The sequence below is a fragment of the Bos taurus genome, chromosome Y (assembly GCF_002263795.3).
Source record: "Bos taurus isolate L1 Dominette 01449 registration number 42190680 breed Hereford chromosome Y, ARS-UCD2.0, whole genome shotgun sequence".
NCBI classification, from domain to species: Eukaryota; Metazoa; Chordata; class Mammalia; order Artiodactyla; family Bovidae; genus Bos; species Bos taurus.
Window position 1 is genome coordinate 31,100,502 of NC_082638.1, and position 21,294 is coordinate 31,121,795.

At 43.8% G+C, this 21,294-nt stretch overlaps 1 protein-coding gene across 1 annotated transcript; it reads left to right on the forward strand.

The window, feature by feature from the left end:
- Positions 1-1,117: 1,117 nt before the first annotated feature.
- Positions 1,118-12,037, forward strand: LOC132344681 (zinc finger protein 280B-like). Its single transcript, XM_059884321.1, has 2 exons — positions 1,118-1,243; positions 10,230-12,037. The coding sequence occupies exon 2, from the start codon at positions 10,301-10,303 to the stop codon at positions 11,930-11,932; it is 1,632 nt and encodes a 543-aa protein (XP_059740304.1). The 5' UTR covers positions 1,118-1,243; positions 10,230-10,300; the 3' UTR covers positions 11,933-12,037.
- Positions 12,038-21,294: the final 9,257 nt, after the last annotated feature.

A 21,294-nucleotide genomic window follows, 5' to 3' on the forward strand; every position in this document is an offset into this window, starting at 1 on the left:
AGTTACAAATAACTATCTCAAAAAGTTGTAAAGATGCGCAACAGAACAAACTTATAGCGATAAGAAGGAATGCAATTAATAAAGAATGAAAAATGAATATAATAGAGAAGAAAATATTGTAACAAAACCAAGACTTTATTCCCCCATATGACTACTAGGAGACTTCCAGCAGAACAGAGCATTTTAAAAAGACTCTGTAAAGGGCCCAAAAAGAACTATTTTAGGCTTTGCGAATATGATCTTTGACGATTGATCAAGTTTTCAGTCATAGACAATAACCAAAGGAACTGGCAAGTCCCTGTTTCAACTTTAAGGACACCAAAAATTGAACTTCACACAATTTTCACGTCAGAAAATAATATGCTTTCGGTTTTCCTCAGCCATTAAAAAGTGTAGGCTCTAAAATTAAAAAAAAAAGAAAAAGAAAAAGAAGTAAAGCTCATTCTCAGCTCACTAGGCTGCTGCTAAGTCGCTTCAGTCCCGTCTGACTCTGTGCGACCCCATAGACAGCAGCCCACTAGGCTCCTCTGTCCCTGGCATTCTCCAGGCAGGAATTCTGGAGTGGGTTGCCCTTCCCTTCTCCAATGCATGAAAGTGAAAAGTGAAAGTGAAATCGCTCAGTCGTGCCCGACTCTTAGCGACCGCATGCGCTGCAGCCTACCAGGCTCCTCCGTCCATGGGATTTTCCAGGCAAGAGTACTGGAGTGGGTTGCCGTTGTCTTCTCGGCTCAGCTCACTCTAGCTGTGCAAAATCGGGGGCAGGCTGCCCTGCATTGAGCAAAATGGAATTCCAAGAGAAGGGGCTTCAAGATCCAGGTGTACGGTCAAGGTCAAGTTTCTTAAGCAAGGGGCAGGTCACCCCTGAGGGCTGTGAGTGCTAGACACCATCATTGAAGTCCCCTGGTAGACTCGGAGGTCGTTCTCAGCCCTGTGCCCTGGCGACTGTGCAATCTATTTTCTTTTTTCCCCTTTGGTGAGCTGCGCAATCTTGACAGACCCAAGACACTTCAGATTCAGGTTCAGCCTGACTACGCCCCCAGCAGTTGCCTCCAGAGGGGGCCACCGCGCGCGCATGCGCGGAACTCGGCCTAGCGGCCAATCCGATTGCAGGCGTCAACACCTGGCAACCAATCGTCCTTGGCAGCGGACACGCCGGCAGTTGAAGCGGCGTCCCAGGCCTGAGGAGGCATTGTTCCCTCGGGCCTGCCTCCTCAGACTTAACCCAGGGACTGTTTAGGTGCAGGTGAGCTGCCGGCAGTTCTGGCATCGCCGCCCACGGGGACCGGTAAGGACTGGGGCCTGGTGCGGCCAAAGCGGTGCCGGAGTGCCCAGCGAAGGGTTTCTCAGATCCCCAATCTGGCGGGGCCTTGCTCGGCGGGACGGCCTCTGAGGGCCAAGGGAGCTTGAGGCCGGGCCTACAGGCCTCAGGCCCCTTTCGCCCTCTCCCCTCTCTAGTCTGGGTGGGAGCAGCTCTCCAGCAGCCTTCCTGTCCTAGGGGTGGGACAAGCCAGCTCGCGGAAAGGGCCTGTCATGCCCCCAGCCCCCGCCCCTCCCAGGTCTCCTGTGGAACTTAATATATTTAAACACACACACATATACAAATCTTCACGCGGGTTTATGACTCGGGCCCAACCCGGTTCTGCAACCAGACACAGTCAGGCGGGCACAGCAAAAAAAAAAAAAAAATCAATCTAGTGGCCTCTCCACTGCCGCGGCGCTTTGGTCGTTTTCCTGTTTGCTCTGCCTCTCCTCGGACTCCAGGGCTGCCCCTGTCCCTGGGGGCCCCGAGATTCAGGCCTTTGGTTCGGAAAGGTGGCAGATGAGGTATTTGTTTGTTTGTTTGTTTGTTTGTTACTGAGAGAAGGGAGGTGGGAGGAAGAAGCTCAGGGAAGAGGAGTTCAATCACTTGCTCTGGTTGAGTGTGAGACACCTGGTCAGCATCTGTAGGGTAGGACCAGGTAGGGCCTGGGGGATAGAATGTTTCAGGAAGAGGTGACTCACCCTGACTTTCCCTCTGCCCGACCCCAGGATGTGACCTTCTCCTGCCTGGGAAGGGCACTCAGGTTTTCAATGTGCCCCTGAGGTAAGGTGACAGACATTTTTACAATAAGGAACAAAGTTGTGTCTTTCTTGCCTTCCGTTTTTCTCCTTTCATTCATGGGCTGACATGTTGCTGTGGAGAGAGAGTTCTCCTGGGGATTAGCTGACCCTGATTGCGGGTGGTGACTTCAGGGCAATCATGGTTTCAGGTCACTCTGAAGCTCTCTGAGTTGAAACATTAAAAGCAGGCAGGGAGGCTACTGGCTTGCTTTCTCCTGCATTCTTGAAAGAAAAAAAAAGTAAGAGCACCATGGGTTTTAAGCTGTGTAGAGCTGACTCCTACCACTTGGTGAGGCTAAAATGGGGCAATGCACATATCCTAAGGTTTTAGCTACAAAAGCAAAGTAATGAAGGTATGGGAGTTCCCTTGTGGCCTGGAGATTAGGATTCTTGGCTTTCACTGCAGTGGTCTGGATTTAACTTCTGGTCAGGGAACTGGGACCCCACAAGCCAAGCAGCACGGCCAAATGAATAAAGTGGTTCATTCAAAGAAAATGTGTTGTGATTTAACATGTTTACATGGGATTACTTGCTCATTTTTGCACCTGTAAGAGCTTTATTTCATTAAGTAATTGAACTCCACTGGATGGGGGTGGGGGAGCATCTGAGTTCATTTCATGCCAGTAAACAAGATGATAGGTAGCTTTATGCCCAGCAACTTGTGCCTACAGCTCTGTTGCATAGTTATCTATTGCTGGTACAGCTTTGAACTTGACAGCATGTTTGGTTTTGGTCACAACATGTGGCTTCATAGGATATTAGTTCCCCAACCAGGGATCGAACACAGGATCCTGGCAGTGAGAGGGCTGAGTCCTAATCAAACCACTGGACTGCCAGGCAACTCCTGTTTTTAGGTGTTTTGGTTTGTTTTGTGTTTTTTAAGTTTTACCATATTTATAGGAGAACTCTTCTGTGTGTAAGTATGATGTGAATGATATTATACCTCGAACTGTTTGTGTTGTACATATTATCTCAAAATTGAATAGTTTGAAAAAACTTACACTTGATATCTATTGGTCTAGAATCCAGTTGGGTAGTTTAGCCTCAGGGTCCCTCCTGAGGTGGTAGTCAAGCTTTTATCTGGTTTGGCAACCTCTGAAAACTTGGCTTATTGAATGTAAGTTCTCTTACTTGGCTGTACTCATGAGGCCTCAGTTCCTCCTTCTGTGGGCCTCTCCAAGGGGCTGCTCGTGTGGAGGCTGCTGTCTTTTCCCAGAATGAGTGATTCAGGAAAGAACTTGCATCCATGATAAAGTGCAGTCTTTTTTCAGACGTTACACATCTTCACTTCTGTATTTGCTTAGTCTCACAGGTCAACCCTGTGATAGTTTGAGAGAGAACTACATAGGGGTGGGAATATCAGGACATGTGATTCACAGGGTCATCTTGAAGGCTGGTGACCATACCCATTAATCCACCATGACAGCCTTTCTGCATATGATCTCAGTCTTGTTACTGTGAGCAAATTATTTGGCTTGTGTTCACTTCTTGTGTGCTGCTGCTTCTGCTGCTAAGTCACTTCAGTCATGTCTGACTCTGTGCAATCCCATAGACAGCAGCCCACCAGGCTCCTCCGTCCATGGGATTTTCCAGGCAAGAGTACTGGTGTGGGTTGCCATTTTCTACTCAATTCTTGTTTATTCAGTGATATCCTAGCAAGTCTCTTCTTTGTCCTGGATTAAGTTTTCTGTTTCTCTGGACGGTTCCCATCAGCAAACAGACTGACTATAATGTCACCTCTCATTAAAAATTTGTCTTTTGTGACACATCCTGCTTCTGCTTTTTTTTATTTTATGTTTTCTTATTATGGACTTCTGCAGAGTTGTTTGTAGAATTTTTTATCTCCATTTCTCTCATTTTCCTTTAAATCCACTCTTGTCAAGGTCACCAGTGAATTCCAAATGTTTAACTCAGTGGTCAATTTTTATTTTTTTTTATTTTTAAAAATTTTTATTATTATTATTATTATTTTAAATTTACAATATTGTATTGGTTTTGCCATATCAACATGAACCCATCATGGGTGTACACGTATTCCCCATCCTGAACCCTCCTCCCACCTCCCACCCCATACCATTCCTCTGGGTCATCCCAGTGCAGCAGCCCCAAGCCTCCTGTATCCTGCATTCAACCTGGACTGGTGATTCATTTCGAATATGATATTATACATGTTTTAATGCCATTCTCCCAAATCATTCTCCCCTCCCTCTCCCACACAGTCCAAAACACTATACATCTGTGTCTCTTTTGCTGTCTTGCATACAGTGTTGTTGTTACATCATTCTAAATTCCATATATATGTGTTAGTATACTGTATTGGTGTTTTTCTTTCTGGCTTACTTCAGTCTTTATAATAGGCTCCAGTTTAATTCACCTCATTAGAACTGATTCAAATGTATTCTTTTAAATGGCTGAGTAATACTCCATTGTTTATACGTACCATGGCTTTCTGATTCATTCATCTGCTGATGGTCATCTAGGCTGCTTCCATGTCCTGGCTATTAGAAACAGTGCTGCGATGAACATTGGGGTACACATGTCTCTTTCAATTCTGGTTTCCTCAGTGTGTGTGCCCAGCAGTGGGATCACTGGGTTGTATGGCAGTTCTATTTCCAGGTGTTTTTTTTTCTTATTTTTTTTAAGGAATCTCCACACTGTTCTCCATAGTGGCTGTATTAATTTGCATTCCCATCAATAGTGTAGGAGGGTTCCCTTTTCTCCACACCCTCTCCAGCATGTATTGCTTGTAGACTTTTGAATTGCAGTCATTCTGACTGGCATAACATGGTACCTCATTGTGGATTTTGATTTGCATTTCTCTGATAATGAGTGATTGTTGAGCATTTTTTCATGTGTTTGTTAGCCATCTGTATGTCTTCTTTGGAGAAATGTATATTTAGTTCTTTGGCCCATTTTTTGATTGGGATGTTTATTTTTCTGGAATTGAGCTGCAGGAGTTGCTTGTATATTTTTGAGATTAGCTGTTTGTCAGTTTCTTCATGTGCTATTATTTTCTCCCATTCTGAAGGCTGCCTTTTCACCTTGCTTATAGTTTCCTTTGTTGTGCTGAAGCTTTTAAGTTTAATTAGGTCCCATTTGTTTATTTTTGCTTTGACTTCCAATATTCTGGGATGTGGGTCATAGAGAATCCTGCTGTGATGTATGTCAGCGAGTGTTTTGCCTATGTTCTCCTCTAGGAGTTTTATAATTTCTGGTCTTATGTTTAGATCTTTAATCCATTTTGAGTTTATTTTTGTGTATGGTGTTAAAAAGTGTTCTGCTACTGCTGCTAAGTCACTTCAGTCATGTCCGACTCTGTGCGACCCCATAGACGGCAGCCCACCAAGCTCCACAGGCCCTGGGATTCTCCAGGCAAGAACACTGGAGTTGGTTGCCATTTTCTTCTCCAGTGCATGAAAGTGAAAAGTGAAAGTGAAATCACTCAGTCATGGCTGACCCTTAGCGACCCCATGAACTGCAGCCTTCCAGGCTCCTCTGTCCATGGTATTTTCCAGGCAAGAGTACTGGAGTCAGGTGCCATTGCCTTCTCCAAAAAGTGTTCTGCTTTCATTCTTTTACAAGTGATTGACAAGTTTTCCAGCACCACTTGTTAAAGAGATCGTCTTTTCTCCATTGTATATTCTTGCCTCCTTTGTCAAAGATAAGGTGTCCATAGGTGTGTGGGTTTACCTCTGGGCTTTCTGTTTTTTTTTCCATTGATCTATATTTCTGTCTCTGTGCCAGTACCATATTGTCTTGATGATTGTGGCTTTGTAGTAGAGCCTGAGGTTGTTATTTTATTTAATATATTGGCAGCCTTTATTAGAGCAGTTCATTTCCTCCTCCCTGGGGAAAAAAAAAAATGTTTCATTTGGATTATAGAATGCTTGTCTTTCCTGCTTCTCTTCTATGTACAGTTCTTCCAGATACAATGTGTGACCTTTGTGTCTGGCTTTATTCAGATGCCATGTTTTCTTTTCAAATATTTATTTATCTAGCTATGTGGCATGTGGGATCTTAGTTCCTAGCCCAGGGATGGAACCTGTGCAGAGTCTTAAACACTGGATCTCCAGGAAAGTCCCCTAGTTTGTGTATTTTCAAGATTCATCCATTTCTTGGCTGTATAGCAGCACATTTTTTTTTATGGCTGAATATGGTATAACAATATGGTATGTGGCTTACCTGTAGTCCATTGTGAGCATATACCACCATTTATTTATCCATTCATCAACTAATGGATAATATTTGGATGGTGTATTCTTTGTGGCTATTGTGAATAATGTTGCTGTGAACACTGTTTTTGCATGGACTCAACATTTTCATTTTTTATGGATATATACAAAAGAGTGAAATTTCTGGATCATATGGCTACTCTATATTAATTTTTGAGGTACTGACAAACCACTTTTCCAAAGTGATTGTACTATTTTACAGCAATTACATCAACAATATATGAAGATTCCTTTTCTCCACATCCTCTGCAGCACTTGTTATTATTCCTCTTTTTGATTACAGCCAACCTAATGGTAGGAGAAGGCAATGGCACCCCACTCCAGTACTCTTGCCTGGAAAATCCCATGGATGGAGTAGCCTGGTGGGCTACAGTCCATGGGGTCACTAAGAGTCAGACATGGCTGAGCGACTTCACTTTCACTTTTCACTTTCATGCATTGGAGAAGGAAATGACAACCCACTCAAGTGTTCTTACCTGGAGAATCCCAGGGACAGGGGAGCCTGGTGGGCTGCCGTCTATGGGGTCGCACAGAGTCAGACAGGACTGAAGCGACTTAGCAGCAGCAGCAACCTAATAGGTGTGAAGTAGTATCTCACTGAGACTGATTTACATTTTGTTACGGGCTTCCTTGGTGGCTCAGAAGGTAAGATGTCTGCCTGCAATGCAGGAGACCTGGGTTCGATTCCTGGGTTGGGAAGATCCTCTGGAGAAGGAAATGACAATCCACTCCAGCATTCTTGCCTGGAAAATCCCATGGATGGAGGAGCGTTATAGGCTACCATCCATGGGGTCGCAAAGAGTCGGACATGACTGAGTGACTTCACTTTCTTTCACTTTCAATCATGTTAAGCAGTATTTTTTGTGATTGTTGGCCATTTGCATATCATATTTGGTGAAAAGTCCATTCAAATTATTTTCCTGGTTGTTAGATTTTTTTTTTAATTGTTGTAAAAAACCCAAACATCTAACTTAAATTTTTACCATTTTAACCATTTTTACGTGCTAAGTATTTCACACAATTTCATCAGCCTTTTTGGAGAAAGAAATGGCAGCCCACTCCAGTATTCTTGCCTGGAGAATCCCATCGACAAAGGAGCCTGGTGGGCTACAGTCCATGGGGACACAATGAGTCATACACGACTGAGCAACTCACACAAGTACACACACACACACACACACACACACACACACACACACACACACAGAGTCACAGTGTTGTTTTGTTGTTGTTGTTGTCATTTTTTTAGCTGTTCTATGCAGCTTAAATGACAGTTTCCTGGTTGAGAATCATACCCAGCCCCTGATAGGAAAGTTTGGAGTCCTAACCTCTGAAATATCATGGAATTCCTTATCACATTGCTATGAAATAGATCTCTACACCTTTTCATCTTGCAAAATTGAAACTCTGTACCCATCACCTGTCCCATTAAACAACAACTCCTCTTTTCTTCCCTGTTTCCATGGACCCTGGACTCCATCATTCCACTTTGTTCCTTTCTATTGCTTGACTATATTAGATATTTCGTATAAGTGGAAACATACACTTTTGTCTTTTTTATGACTGGCTTATTTCCTTTGGCTTGATGTCTTAAGTGATCATGAAGTTGTAGCTTGGGGCAGAATTTCCTTTATATGGCTTAATAATGTTCCATTATATGTATGTATCACATTTGATAGATGTTTAGATGCTTCCACCTCTTAGTTGTTGTGATTAGTGCTGCTTTGAGCATGGCTATGCAAATATCTCAAGACCCCATGTTAACTTCTTTTGAATTTATATTCAGAAGTGGAATTGATGAATCATGTGGTAGTTCTATTTTTAATTTTTTGAGGAGGCTTTAGACTGTTTTCTGTAGCAGTTGCACCATTTTAAAATCTATCCATAACACACAAGGTCCAGTTTCTGTACATACTTGCCAAGAGTTTTCCTTTCCTTTCCTTCCTTTTACCTTTCCTTTCCTTCATATGTAAACACACACACATGCACGAACAATTTTTTTCATATCCTTTCCCATTACTGTTTATCACAAATTATGAATATAGTTCCTTGTGCTACACAGTAGGATCTTTTTTTATCTATTCTATATATTAACATTATAGTTTGCATCTGCTAGTCACCAGCTCCCAGTCTATGCCTCTCCCACCCTTCCTCTCTTGGTAATCACATAGTCTGCTCACTATGTCTGTGAGTCTGTTTCTGTTTCACAGATAAGTTCATTTGTGTTATAGTTTATAGTCCACATGTAAGTGATACCATATGATATTTGTCTTTCTCTTTCTGACATCCTAAGTATTATTTTTAATGCTAATGTAGAGTCAAGTGTTTACTTGACTTCATTTTCAGAACATTTGTTGCTACTGTATAGAAATGTGATTGACTTTTAAAATATTTATCTTATATTCTTCAAGCTTTTTATTAATTCTAATACCTGTGGTTTCTTTGGGATTTTCTATATATAAAAGTATGGTATCTCCAATATACTTTGACTTTTTCCTTTCCATTCTGAAGGCTGTTTTTTTGTTTGTTTGTTTGTTTTAAGCAACAACAACAATTCCTTTTTCTTACCTGATTGCTCTGGTTATAGAACTGCCAGTATAATATTGAACCAAAGTGTGGAATAGACTTCCTTATGTTGTTCCCAATCTTATAGGGAAAGCTTTCAGTGTTTCATTATTAAGTATGATTTAGCTGTGGGTCGTTTATAGGTACCCTTTGAGAAAGTTCTCTTCTGTTCTTAGTTATTAAGTGGTTTACTTTAACCCCTATTATGAAAAGGTGCTAGATTCAGGGAAATGCTTTTTCTGCAGGCAGATGTGTTTTTTGTCCTTTATTGTGTTAAAATGGCATAATGTCGATTGACTTTCATATAATGAACCAACTTTGCATACCTCCATAAATCCCACGTGATCATGGTATATAATCTTTTTTATATGTTGTTAGGTTTTGTTTGCAAGTATTTTGTTGAGGACTCTTGCATCTGTATTCATACAGAATATCCGTTGTGTGTGTGTGTGTGTGTGTGTTTGATGTCTCTGTCTGATATTGGTATTAGAGAAATACTGTCATGACTTTGCCTGATATGTGGGGAAGAGAAATGTGGAATGAAGGATGAAGCATTGTTGGATTTAAGTTTAGTCAGGATTAGAGGGAGAAATTTAGGATGTATAAGTGTGGCTTTGGGGGTGAGATTATCAAGAGAGTTCATTCTCAATTTTCTAGGCCTGTGTTAAGTGCTTGACATTGAATTATGCTGTTTGTTAACTGTGTATAGATACTTTATATTTGAATTTGCTACCTATTTTCTGTATTAACATTTATGAAATTAGCATGTGTGAATCAGTTGTAATGTGCATTTAAGATAACTTTTTTTCCAATTTTACTACAAAACAAGATGCCATTAAATAGCTGACGCTTTTTAAAAAGAGCTTAACCTTAAGTCTAAGAAATAAGCATGTTTGTCTTTAAGGTGCGGAAACACATTTAAAAGTTATAAATTTGCCCAAAAAGATGCAGCTGGTGTGTGATTAACTTAGAATTCCAGCTTAATCTTCTTTGACTCCAAAGTCCCTGTTTCTAAACACTGTACAATAGTGCAGTTGTAAAAATACTCGTGCTTTACATGTGATTTCTCCTAATGATCAGTGGTGGTATTCTGTTTTTTCTTTTTCTTTTTTTTTTTTAATTAGAAGAGATTAAAATCAACATGGAACAAAGCTATTATTCTTGAGTCATGTAGACTTGTAGTCATAGGTTATTCATCTTTCATTTAGTCTCTTTGATGCTCAGTATCTTTATTTGTAAGATAAGGGTGTTTATAACTACCATAGAGTTTTGGAGATAACCAAATAGCACATTTTTCTGTACTTAACTAATATGTAGTATATTTATACCTAGGTGGCAGTTTATTTAAAGGAAGCACTGGGACTTGTGGTCACACCCTCCAAGAACAAAAAAGTATTTAAAATATGGAACCACCATGGATGTCATGTGAAGAAGAACAAGAGCCAGAACCACAGAAAAGCGAGGGAGAAACCAAACTAGTAAATGATGAAGATGCTGAACTCATCTTGGTTGGAGTGGAACATGTACATGAGGATGATGATGTGATCTTTGTTGGGATGACCTCAAATTCAAAACCAGTCATTTCAAACATACTGAACAGAGTTACCCCAGGTTCTAGTTCAAGGAGAAATAGGTATGGTCACTTCAGGAAAGATAATGCTCAGAAATTACAGCCTGTTAGTCATGTGACTCCTACATCAGAAGCAAAGACTGTCTTGCCACTTTCTGTCTCTGAATCAAGATCAACAGATAGTCCTATTATTATTGAGCCTTTGTCCAAAGCGGATTCTAAAAATATTTCACCACAAATAATGCCTAATAGCTTTTCAGAGTTATGTTCTCCTTTGATTACCTTCACAAGTTCATTGCAGCATCCAGTAGAAACAGCAGTTTCTGCAGGAGATATGGATAAAAGTCCTCGTGTATCAAAGCGACTTTCCACTTCTGAAACAAATAGCACAAGTCCCAAAAGGCCTACACTCAGTGATGGAGTTATAGGAGAACATTCTTTAGCTTTGTCCCTTTCAGGTACTTTTCATACAGTGACTACTCAGCAAAGCACACCAGACAGTGTTCATAACTCATTAAGCCATGTTCAGAGTGGAGAACCTTGTCCAACAGCTTTTCCAAAGGACAATGTTCATTGCAAGCCTGTAAGTCCTTTAGGGGGAAATGTATTGACAAAAACTGACTTTCCAAGTGTATCAAGTCAAAATAAGTTTGCTGATCCCACAGAAGGCAATCTGATTGTGTTACTTCGTGACTTCTACTATGGACAGCATATAGGAGATGGGCAGCCAGAACCAAAAACTCACACAGCCTTTAAATGCCACAGCTGCTTGAAGGTTCTAAAAAATGTTGAGTTTATGAATCACATGAAGCACCATTTGGAACTTGAGAGGCTGAGAGGTGACAGCTGGAAATACCACACCACCTGCCAGCACTGCCACCGCCAGTTTCCTACGCCCTTCCAGCTGCAGTGTCACATTGAAAGTGTCCACACTTCCCAGGAGCCCTGCACAGTCTGTAAAATCTGTGAATTGTCCTTTGAGGCAGATCAGATTCTCTTACAGCACATGAAAGATAATCATAAGCCTGGTGAAATGCCCTATGTATGCCAGGTTTGCAGTTACAGATCATCATTCTTTGCAGATGTGGATGCACATTTCAGAGCATACCATGGTAACACTAAGAACTTACTTTGCCCCTTTTGTCTCCAAATTTTTAAAACTGAAGCACTATACATATGTCATTATAGACAGCACTGGGCAAAGCGTTTTCACCAGTGTTCCAAATGTCGGCTACAATTTTTAACTTGTAAAGAGAAAAGGGAGCACAAGACCCAGTGTCATCAAATGTTTAAGAAGCCTAAGCAGCTAGAAGGATTACCTCCTGAAACAAAAGTTGTTATTCAGGTATCACTGGAACCCCTTCAACCAGGATTGGTGGAAGTAGCATCCATTACTGTGAACGCATCTGATTCTGAACCATCACCCCCCAAATCTAAAAGTAGGAGGTCAAAAAAACCCGGTTAATTCTACTTTAAGTAAGTCTGAAGCAAGTATTTCAAAGTTATAAACTCCATTAAAAACAAAAAATTCAACTATAGCATTATTCAATAATAAATACAGAGAAACCAATGCGTAATTTATGTGTTTTTGTTTTAAATACATGAAGTATAGTTTTGTTTGAATATTGAGATGTTATTTAAAAATATGTTACCTCTTTTTCATACAGTTGTCTTAGCACTAAAAAGTATGTGTGCGTGTGTGTGTGAGAGAGAGAGAGAGAACGAGAGAGGTGGCGAAAGGAAAAGTAACAGCCTATTTTGGTATTTCATGTTATTTGTAAGTTTGAAAGCTCTGCTATACGTATAATCTGTAGAGTGTTTTAGCAACGTAATTTTCAACTGTTTTCATGCCTTGACTATCTCAATATTAACTATATAGCCAGATTGGAATGGCTTTGTTATTGTATGTTCCCTTGTGCTGCTGAACTCTCCGAAGTGCCTCTGTTGTGCTGATCTACGATAACCTGGCTCCAAAAGCCTGGTGTGGAGAAGTTGATGGAGAAGCTATGATGTGAGTTGGGACCAGACATGGGATTTAGTCAGTGGAGAGCTGTGGCTTCTTGTCCCATTGGAGGAAGAGGTATGCATTCCCTCCAGGCATGGAGCCAAGGCAGAAGGAACACTGTCTCAGAGTGTCTTTATCTAGCCCAGGGACATCTCAAGGAAGCCAACCATTTAAATGCCTGTGTTTGGTGAGAGGCCCCTGCAAGCATCAAGCAGCCCCTGTGTTATCATTGACTGCAGTTGGGGAAGCAGAGATAGTTAATAGAATGAGGCATGGTTCCTGTGGACCTCCTGTTGAGTGATCAAAAGGGGAATTTGATTCATTCCATCCCCTTTCCCATTTGGCTAGCCTTTAGTCACAGTGAAGTAGCCATATCTGTCTCAGTCACAAAAGTAAAGCAAGTTAAGATTCCCAAGTAAAAAAGCCTTGACATCCAGTTTGATTTGTACTGGACCCATAGTTTTAACTGAAAAGGATCAAACACAGGGAATCTGTTCAGTTTCTGAATTGGGCTAAATTTAGTTCTCTTACCCTTAAGCTACAATGGAGTTGTGTGAGAATAGTAAATGTAGTGGATACAGAGGGTCCAGGGTGATTAAACCCTCTATAGAACTTTTCCTTACCTTTTCCAGTTACATGTATCTTACCCTAGTTGAACATGTGAAGATTTCAGTTTTGTATCTTATCTTGCCTTGAACACGAATGTATTGCAGTTAACAGCTAATTCTTTGTGTGGGTAATTTCCCATTTTATCAAACTAATACTGATTTTCAGTCTTTCTTGACACCGTCTGATGTGCAGGAATTGTCTCATTTATTTGTGTAATTATCACGTCATAGAATTATTATCCTTCCTCTACTCTATCCAGCTATCTAGTCTGTGATTATACTTGTGGAAACCTTTTTTCTTGCGGTCTCCAAGAGCTCTTTCACAGACCTGCAGGGTACCCTCTAAATATTGGTTCCTGAACATCAGCACACTTGGCTTCCTCTGTGTGTTCCTGGAGTTGAGTCTCCTCCTGGAGTTGAATGCCATACTTTCTCCACTTCTGGCACAGTTACCTAGCAATCTCTGTGCACCATTCAAGGAAACTGGGATCCTGGCTGTATACCTATGCCAGGAGAAATCTCTCCATTTCCTCTTCCTTTCTCCTCCTCTTTGTCTCTCCCCACTATTTTTCCCCCTCCACAATTGATTTAAATGCTCTAAGCTTTCACAGAACCCTGGAAAGTGGTAATCACCAAGGTATTAGCATCCATCTCAGAACGGAAGAGGAAGGACTACAGATGACTAAACTAGAGTAAGCCTATTGTCTCCATTTTAGGTAATTTCTTGAGTGTAAATTCAAATACAAGTAGATTGTATTTATTTATTCAATGCTTCATTGATTGGTTTGCACTTTGAATATATTACTAGGCCTTTCCAGTTAATTTTCTTGGGCCCACGCACTTTGCAAAGTGTCAGCTTAAACCACTTTTAGGTGTATAAAGTGTGTGTGTGTGTGTGTGTGTGTTCTGATCTTATGTGAGAACTCTATGTATAAATAAATGTACAGACTATTGCATTCTTATCTCCTTTATTCTATTTCTATAGTAAAAATATGAAATGTTTTCTTTATATGTTTTTATTGTTGCTTAGTATTTTGAACACAGTTACTGTTGTTTGCTCTGAAGTATGCTCCTAAGGAGTACAAGTTGTATTTATTGCCAAATAAAAAGGTCCCAGTGATATGGTCCCTGACTACTTCCTCTCTTCCATTCTCTGTCGTTTTACTCTACTATTTTCCCCACTGGTGCCCTGTTTTTGACAACACTGGCCTTGCTTTTCCTTAAGCAAATACATTTCTTCCCAATCCAAAAACTTTGCAACTGCTGTTCTTCTGGAAATGCTCTTCCCCTAGGCCTGCATGGCTTGCTACCTCCCTTGTTTGAGCTTCACCAGTGGTGTTCAAATCACACAATGAAATCCTCAACCCCCTCCATTTCCTCCTCCTCCTTAAAGGCACTTTAAGTCTCTACTCTCTGCTTACCTCTCCAGCCTAAATTTCCTACTTTACACACACACACACACACACACACACACACACACACACAAACTGAGAAGAGATAATAACATCAGGGCTTTGCTTCTTAGAATTAGCTTGAGTCAGTTTCTGTGCCTGCAAATAAAATATAGTTAATAGTGAGTTGAGTTCTTTCAGGAGCTTCCTCTGTTTTTCTGTTGATACCTCTGTATTTTTTTCAGGCAATGACACTTTGTTTTGTTTACAAATGTATTGAATATCTGTCAAGATCACTATTTTGTTATTGCCGTTTGTGAATTCCTTGTCTACTTTGCTTGTTCTTTCAGGTAAAATTTATTGTTTTATTAATGTTGCCAAAACATTCTAAGTTAAATTACTATTTATAGAAATAAAATGTTTTTTACAAAAATATTTCTGCTGTCCATATTTTTACAAATAACATGGCATATTTCTATTTTTTTTCATAATCTTATTGTGTTTGCCACAAATTCTAAACACTGATGTGTAAATGGGTTTTCTTGTTCTTAGTACCATCAAGGGCAATGAGGATATGGCTTAATGAATTTCTATTTCTGTTTTTAGATTTTAAAGAGAATTGTTTTATTGGGAAGTTTACAATATCTGTTGAGACATTTCCTTTTCTATCTTTCTCCCTTCCTTTCCTTTTCTTCCTTTCTTCCCCTGACTCTCTTCCTCTTTCTTTCCTTCCTTTTCATTCCCCAGGGTTTTGCTTGACTGGATCTTTCCTGAAACAAAAGTAATTCCACTCAGATTTGAACATTATCGTTTCAGAACCACATTCCATTTCTCATTTCTAGTACTGGAATTAACCTCCTCTTCCCCTTATTAGATTGCCACAGTTGTATCAGTGTTTCTGATTTTGTTTTTCCAAGAAGCAGCTCTTGTTTTCTTAAATACATTAAAAAAAAAAAAAAAGTCGGATCTCAGGTTAGTGCAAATCACTCAGGAGGAGAAGGGCTTGCCTTCACGGCAAGGATAAGCTTCTTGTATGAGTGCTGGTGTCCAGACAGTGGCAAAGGGGAACAGCACCACTTAAAGAGACAGAGACTCATATACACCAGCCCTGGTACATACATAGAAGGATTGCCCAAAACAGTGCTATGCCAGAAGCAGAGATAAAGAAACACAGAGTGAGCTCTGTACCCTAAGGCTCTGGTGTCCCTGAACAATGGGGATCAACTGTTGCAAACCGTCGGGTTTTTCCCCACTCCGCTAGCATCTGGACAGCAACAGGTACTCTGTCCCATGGAGAAAAGTATCCAGCCACTTGGAGCCCCTGTGTACGATTTGGATACTCAGGGAGAGCTCTCGGTTATTGAAGGTCCTGTGGGACACAGGAGTGTGTTGTTCAGATTGCGGAGCAGGAATCCGTGGTTGAAATTTCCAAATGCAGGTCAATGACAGCACCTGGGGTAGCGGCAGATGCAAAATCTGCTATCTCCCTAAAGCAGAATCTGGCCACGTGGTGGAGCTGGAGCCCAGGAACCGCGGAAGATGTCCTCCGGTCTAGGGGCATGTCCATAAGGGTGCCGTCCAGTACCCTCTCAGCCATTGGTCTAGATTTGGGCCAGCAGCATGTGCGTGGCTCACAGCCTAGGGCAGTGCCTGTTTGGCTGATGTACCAGAGCCTGTTCACCCCGTCCTGGGCTGACCACCACCCCTTTCTTCAGCCTCAGTCCACCACAGACACACCAACCACTGCCTCCCGACCATGCCTCTCACTCCCCACCCCGAAAAAGCAAGTTGGCCCCACAGGTTTTTTGCAGCCTGGGCCGCCATTGCACACCACTTGCTTTGGTGCTCTTATGTCCCATCCTTTCATATCTGACCCAGCCTGGGTTCATGGTCAGGGCCAAGAAGAGCATGAGAGGTGGTCAGAGGAATGTCGGAGTGTCCTGGGACCCCAGACCTTCTTAATTGTGAGCCCGGGTGCTCATGGGGATGGGGCCCTGAAGCCTGCCCTTGTGATGCTGTGCATGGCTGCGACCTTGCAGCCACCAGTTGTCACACCAGGCGAAGATGCCACTCTCTTCAGTGTGGAGGCAGCAGGGGACCTGCTGGACAGGACCTCTGCCCTGGTGGACAGAGACATGGCGCAGATCAGGCGGATGTTCCAGCTGCTTGTGGAAGACATCATGGAGGAGGTGGAGGTTTTGGCTGGTGAGAAGCAGCAACAGGGGTCCTCCCAAGACTTGGATGAGAAGATATTAGAGGAACAAGGCCAGCAACGGCCGGGAGGCCTGAATGAACTTCTGGCGCTAGATGCGCTTCGGGCTCTGGCCACCCTGCAAGTGGAACTGAGCTCTGACCATGAGAAAAACTGCAGGGCCTAAGTTTAGTTCATGTGCAAGAGCCATCAGAGGAGGAAGTGTGACTTGGCTCAGAGGAGTGCCATTATCCAGGGCATCCCTGGCTTCTGGGTCAAAGTGGTATCCTTTCTGCTGCTCCTTGGGGTCTGCTGCTCAGGAGGAGGAGGAGGTGCAGGGGCAGGAGCAGGAGGATGGGTGGGGGCGAGGGCGCAGGATGCGTGCTGGTGGACCCTGAAGGAAGTGTGGTACTGGGCAATTGGCAGGCTCCACAGGTACAGCTGAGTAGAGTTCAGGCAGGGCCTCACCTGTGAGTGTTGCAGTCATGACTTTGTGTGTCTACTTCAGGCCTGCATCTGAGGAGGAGCAGCTCCGAAGCCTCTAAGTCAGGAATGACCAGAGTCAGTACCCCAGAGCAGCCTCAGCAGACAGTTATTATAAATGTGGATGATCCCAAAAATAACTGACATGGGAGTCACACACACACACACACATAAACATACACAAACACACACCAACTCCTTTGCTTTCGGACATGATTTGTTACAACGACTACAAGTTGTTTGACCACGTAAGCAATGACATGCCACTACTCAGCATACACAAGTCTGGAGAAGAGTAGGGATCAGAAACAGCCCCTTCTTGGGGAATGCAGACCACCTCAGATACAGAACACCACAAGGAAAACAGAGCCATGAGCGTGCCTGATGGTATGGCAGGGCCTGAGGACAACCGTGGTGGCTGGGCAAGCAGAAGTGCCCAGAATCCTTGATGATGACTGTTCCAGTGTCCTTCCACCCCAGACTAGGGCTGATGTTCCTGGCTCTTCTTGGCCTAGTATGTGGCTAATATGGCTCCTTAACCTAAAGCAGATTATGAACCACCCTCAAGTTTCTGTCATCATCAGCGACCAAGATAAAGACTTTCTCAGCTACTTGATCAATTTGCAGGTCAGTGAGGGAGACTGAAGATGGGTGGGTATGGGACTTGGTGGGGAGTGGGAGGATCATGTTATCCATGTTCCTACACTGTGAGAGTTTGGAGAGGCTTCGTGGAAGCTGTTAATGGGAGGCAAGCTGAGGTCCCTAGAAGCTTGCACCTTTCTCTTCTCCCTATCCTAGCAGGTACAGGTGCGAGCCATCCCTGGTCCCACAGCAAGTTGATCTTTTCCTTTAGGTATAACCCCTACTTTTTGAACACAGTGATCATTAAGGAGTATTACCTTGACATCACTGATAAAACGTGGCTCCTGGGGTGATGAGTGTGGGTGTGCAAGGGTGTGCATGATTCACCTGCGGGATCCGCACCTGTCTCCCCTGTCTTTCTTCAGGGTAAAGGGCACATCATTCCACACCAGTCCATTGGTTCTGGTACTTTGAACAGGGAGGACCCAGCTGCAGGCTGGTCACCAGGAACCTTAATTTTCTCAACTGGTTGTCAGACCACAACTGCCCAGAATCAAACAGGGTTGTTGAGGTGGACTAGTTTTGGTCCTGCATACAGTTGATGCTTGATGTTGGAGTTCTTGGCTGCTCATGGGAAGGTTCGGGTCCTGGTCAGCCCAGAGGTGACATTCCTTGTGTTGCCACCAGATAATCAGCTAAGACGAGTAGGGTGATCCCCTGAAGTACTACCCCAGCAGGGAAGATTCTGCCGTGAGTGGTAACTGACAGAGACACATGTGGTAAAGGGTCTGGAGGTGGGCCGTGAAGGGACAGCCATGTTGGAGTCGTGACACTGTCCTTTCCCAAATGGGGATGCTCAGGCTCATGCAAGCTGGCTGAGGAGCATGAATTTGGGCCATGCATATAACAGGTCTCCTGCTGAGGCTAGGGCCTGAGCATTCAGTGTGTCCGTGAGTGAAACAAGTCTCCCTCAAATCAGTTGTGGTTGTAGCATAAGACTCCTAGGTGATACTACTATAGGCAGGGTGAAGTAAGTTTCTTTTTCAGAATCATCCTGTTGTGGGTCCTCCCATCTTCTGGCCTCCTGTTGCTCACTGAGTTTGACATTGCTTGGGCCCTTCATTCCTGTCCCTTAACCTGGGAAGGTCTATCATTGAAAGGGCATCCTGTCTGGGATCCCAGTGCACCTGTGTGCTGACTTTGGGTTCTTCTGTGAATTTCCACATGCACCGCTTGGTGGCTCACAAGCACCACACATGCTGCGCTGGAAGCGGCTTCAGGCTACCTTGGGAAAATATGAAAGAGCTCGTGGAGGAGGTGAACAGGAAAGAGCTCGTGGAGGACATGAACAGGGAGCCACAAGGGCAGGGCATGGTGCCCACCGACTACATCCCTGATATTGCAGAGACCACCCACCCTTAGACTGGGGACACCTCATGCCTCCACTTATGGTAACTAGGCTCCTCCTCTCCTGTCACCTTCATCTCTGTGTCTTCCCTGGGCTACACACACAAACACACACACTCACAAACACAGCCGACATAGGCACATGCGTGTATACACACACATGCTCGGCACGGAGACACAAACACAATCAGGGAACACGGGCTTCTGAAACACATGAGTTTCCTGTTTGCATTTGTGTTCCTGTGCCGAGCATTTGTGTGTATACATGTGTGTGCTTGTGTCGGCTGTGTTTATGTGTGTGTGTGTGTGTGTGTGTGTGTGTGTGTGTGTGTGTGTGTGTCTGGCCCAGGGCAGACACAGAGATGAAGGAGACAGGAGAGGAGGTGCCAAGCAACCAAAAGAGGAGGCACGAGGCGTCCCCAGTCTAAGGGTGGTCGGTCGCCGTATCTCTGCAGTACCCTGTACAGGATGGGAACGGGGAAAGGATGGCCAGTGATAACTCCAGACCGTGGCTCCAGAAATCTGCAATTAGACCAAATATAAGACAAGCTCACCATTTCTACTGTGTTGTTGTGTGTGTTTGGACCGGGAAGAGGGGATGCATGGCCTGAGGATTCACCCAGGACAAATCAGGTGGGGTAGGGCTTTGAGACCACTGGCTTTGGAGCCCTCAGCCTGTGGTCACATGGGCCGGCCTTTGGAAATGGTGGATGTGGCTATGGCAGGACTGGGATGGTGAGGAGGCTAAGGTCCTGCAGAAAAGGGCAGAGACCTGAAGGAGAAAGAGCCACAGATTGTCTGCTGCACTGGAGACTTGTTCCACACACGTAAGGAGAACTGGAAAAGTCCTGGGCTGTACTGCCCAGGATCAGCCCAAAAGCCAGCATGCTATGTCCATGAGAGTGGCACACACTGACACCATGTGACACAAAATGGAAGATAAGGTAAGGCAGGCTGTCTGTGCAAAATGACAGGCCTCCTAGGAGAGACAGAATGTGAGCGTGGCATGCCTCCAGGCATTTCCAGCCTCCCTGGCAGTGCAGGTAGGCAAAGAAAGTGCAGGGCCTAGTGTACGTGTGTGGCCCTCCGCTGGGTTGTGCCTGTGAGGGAGGGAACAGGGAGGAAGCAAGGGTGGTGGGCTTATTGCATGTCCCAAGGGAACTCGGGGGAGGGGAGATGGGGAAGCCCCTGGGGGTAATTTGAAGCCTGCTGGTTTTCAGGGTCCAGGGTCTAGGCAATAGCGGTCCTGCCAAAGATACCCCATGGTGTGTGCTGAAAGTCCTGACGTGAATTCCTTCTTTCCTCTGGGGTCATGCCCCTGGCTCTGGGGTCTAGAGGGGTAAAGGTGTGCATCTGCATCTGAGAGAGGATTGTGGCTCTCTCTCTCTGGAGCAGATTCTCTGATTTTGTCATAGGGGATTTGCACCAGGTGACACTCAGTGGGACCCTGCCTTCCAGGTGACTGTCTTGGATGTCTTTGGGCCCAACCAGGGACAGGCTTCTTTGGCACCTTGGCTGTTAGGAAAGCAGATATACCTGATTGTATGAAGACCTACCTGGGCCTAATGAGAGCAACTGAAAGGGAGTCTTGGCATTTAGTCAATCAGTGATGTCTGGGTGGTTCTAACACAGTTGGTGCTAAGTTACAGAGTCAGAAGTGCAACCTGAGATGAGCAAGTGAAAGAAAATAACCAGGACAAAGAAAGTTGGGTGCTTACCAAAGTTCATGTTCCTGGAGAAGAAAGCGTGTACTTCTGCATATGTGCAAATTTCCTCTCAGGGATGTTACTGTGTACATGCACATGCACAAAAAGAACCACCTGCCAGTACGCTTATGAGTATGAGCTGTCGGAAGTGACCTAACCAGGTAATGGGAGTTGAATAGCAAAGCATGAACGTCATAGGGAAAGACTCCACCTAGACTCCAGCCAGCAGAAGCACTGAAGTCAGGGTACCAATCTCTGTTATCCCACCGAGCCAGCAAGTTCTAAGTGGAATCAGAATGGTGCACCAAGGATGCCTGGCAGAAAGGAGAGGCAGGAGGAAAGTGCCTGTGGGCGACCAGTGAGAGTTCAAAGATTCCAAGACACAGAACAATCAGCAACCTCAGACAAAGAAGCCAAAGTGGGTGACCACACAACCCCTTGACCACCCGGCTAC

Coding starts and splice junctions, on each gene's coding strand:
- LOC132344681 (XM_059884321.1), top strand. CDS start 10,301: ATGGAACCACCATGGATGTCATGTGAAGAAGAACAAGAGCCAGAACCA.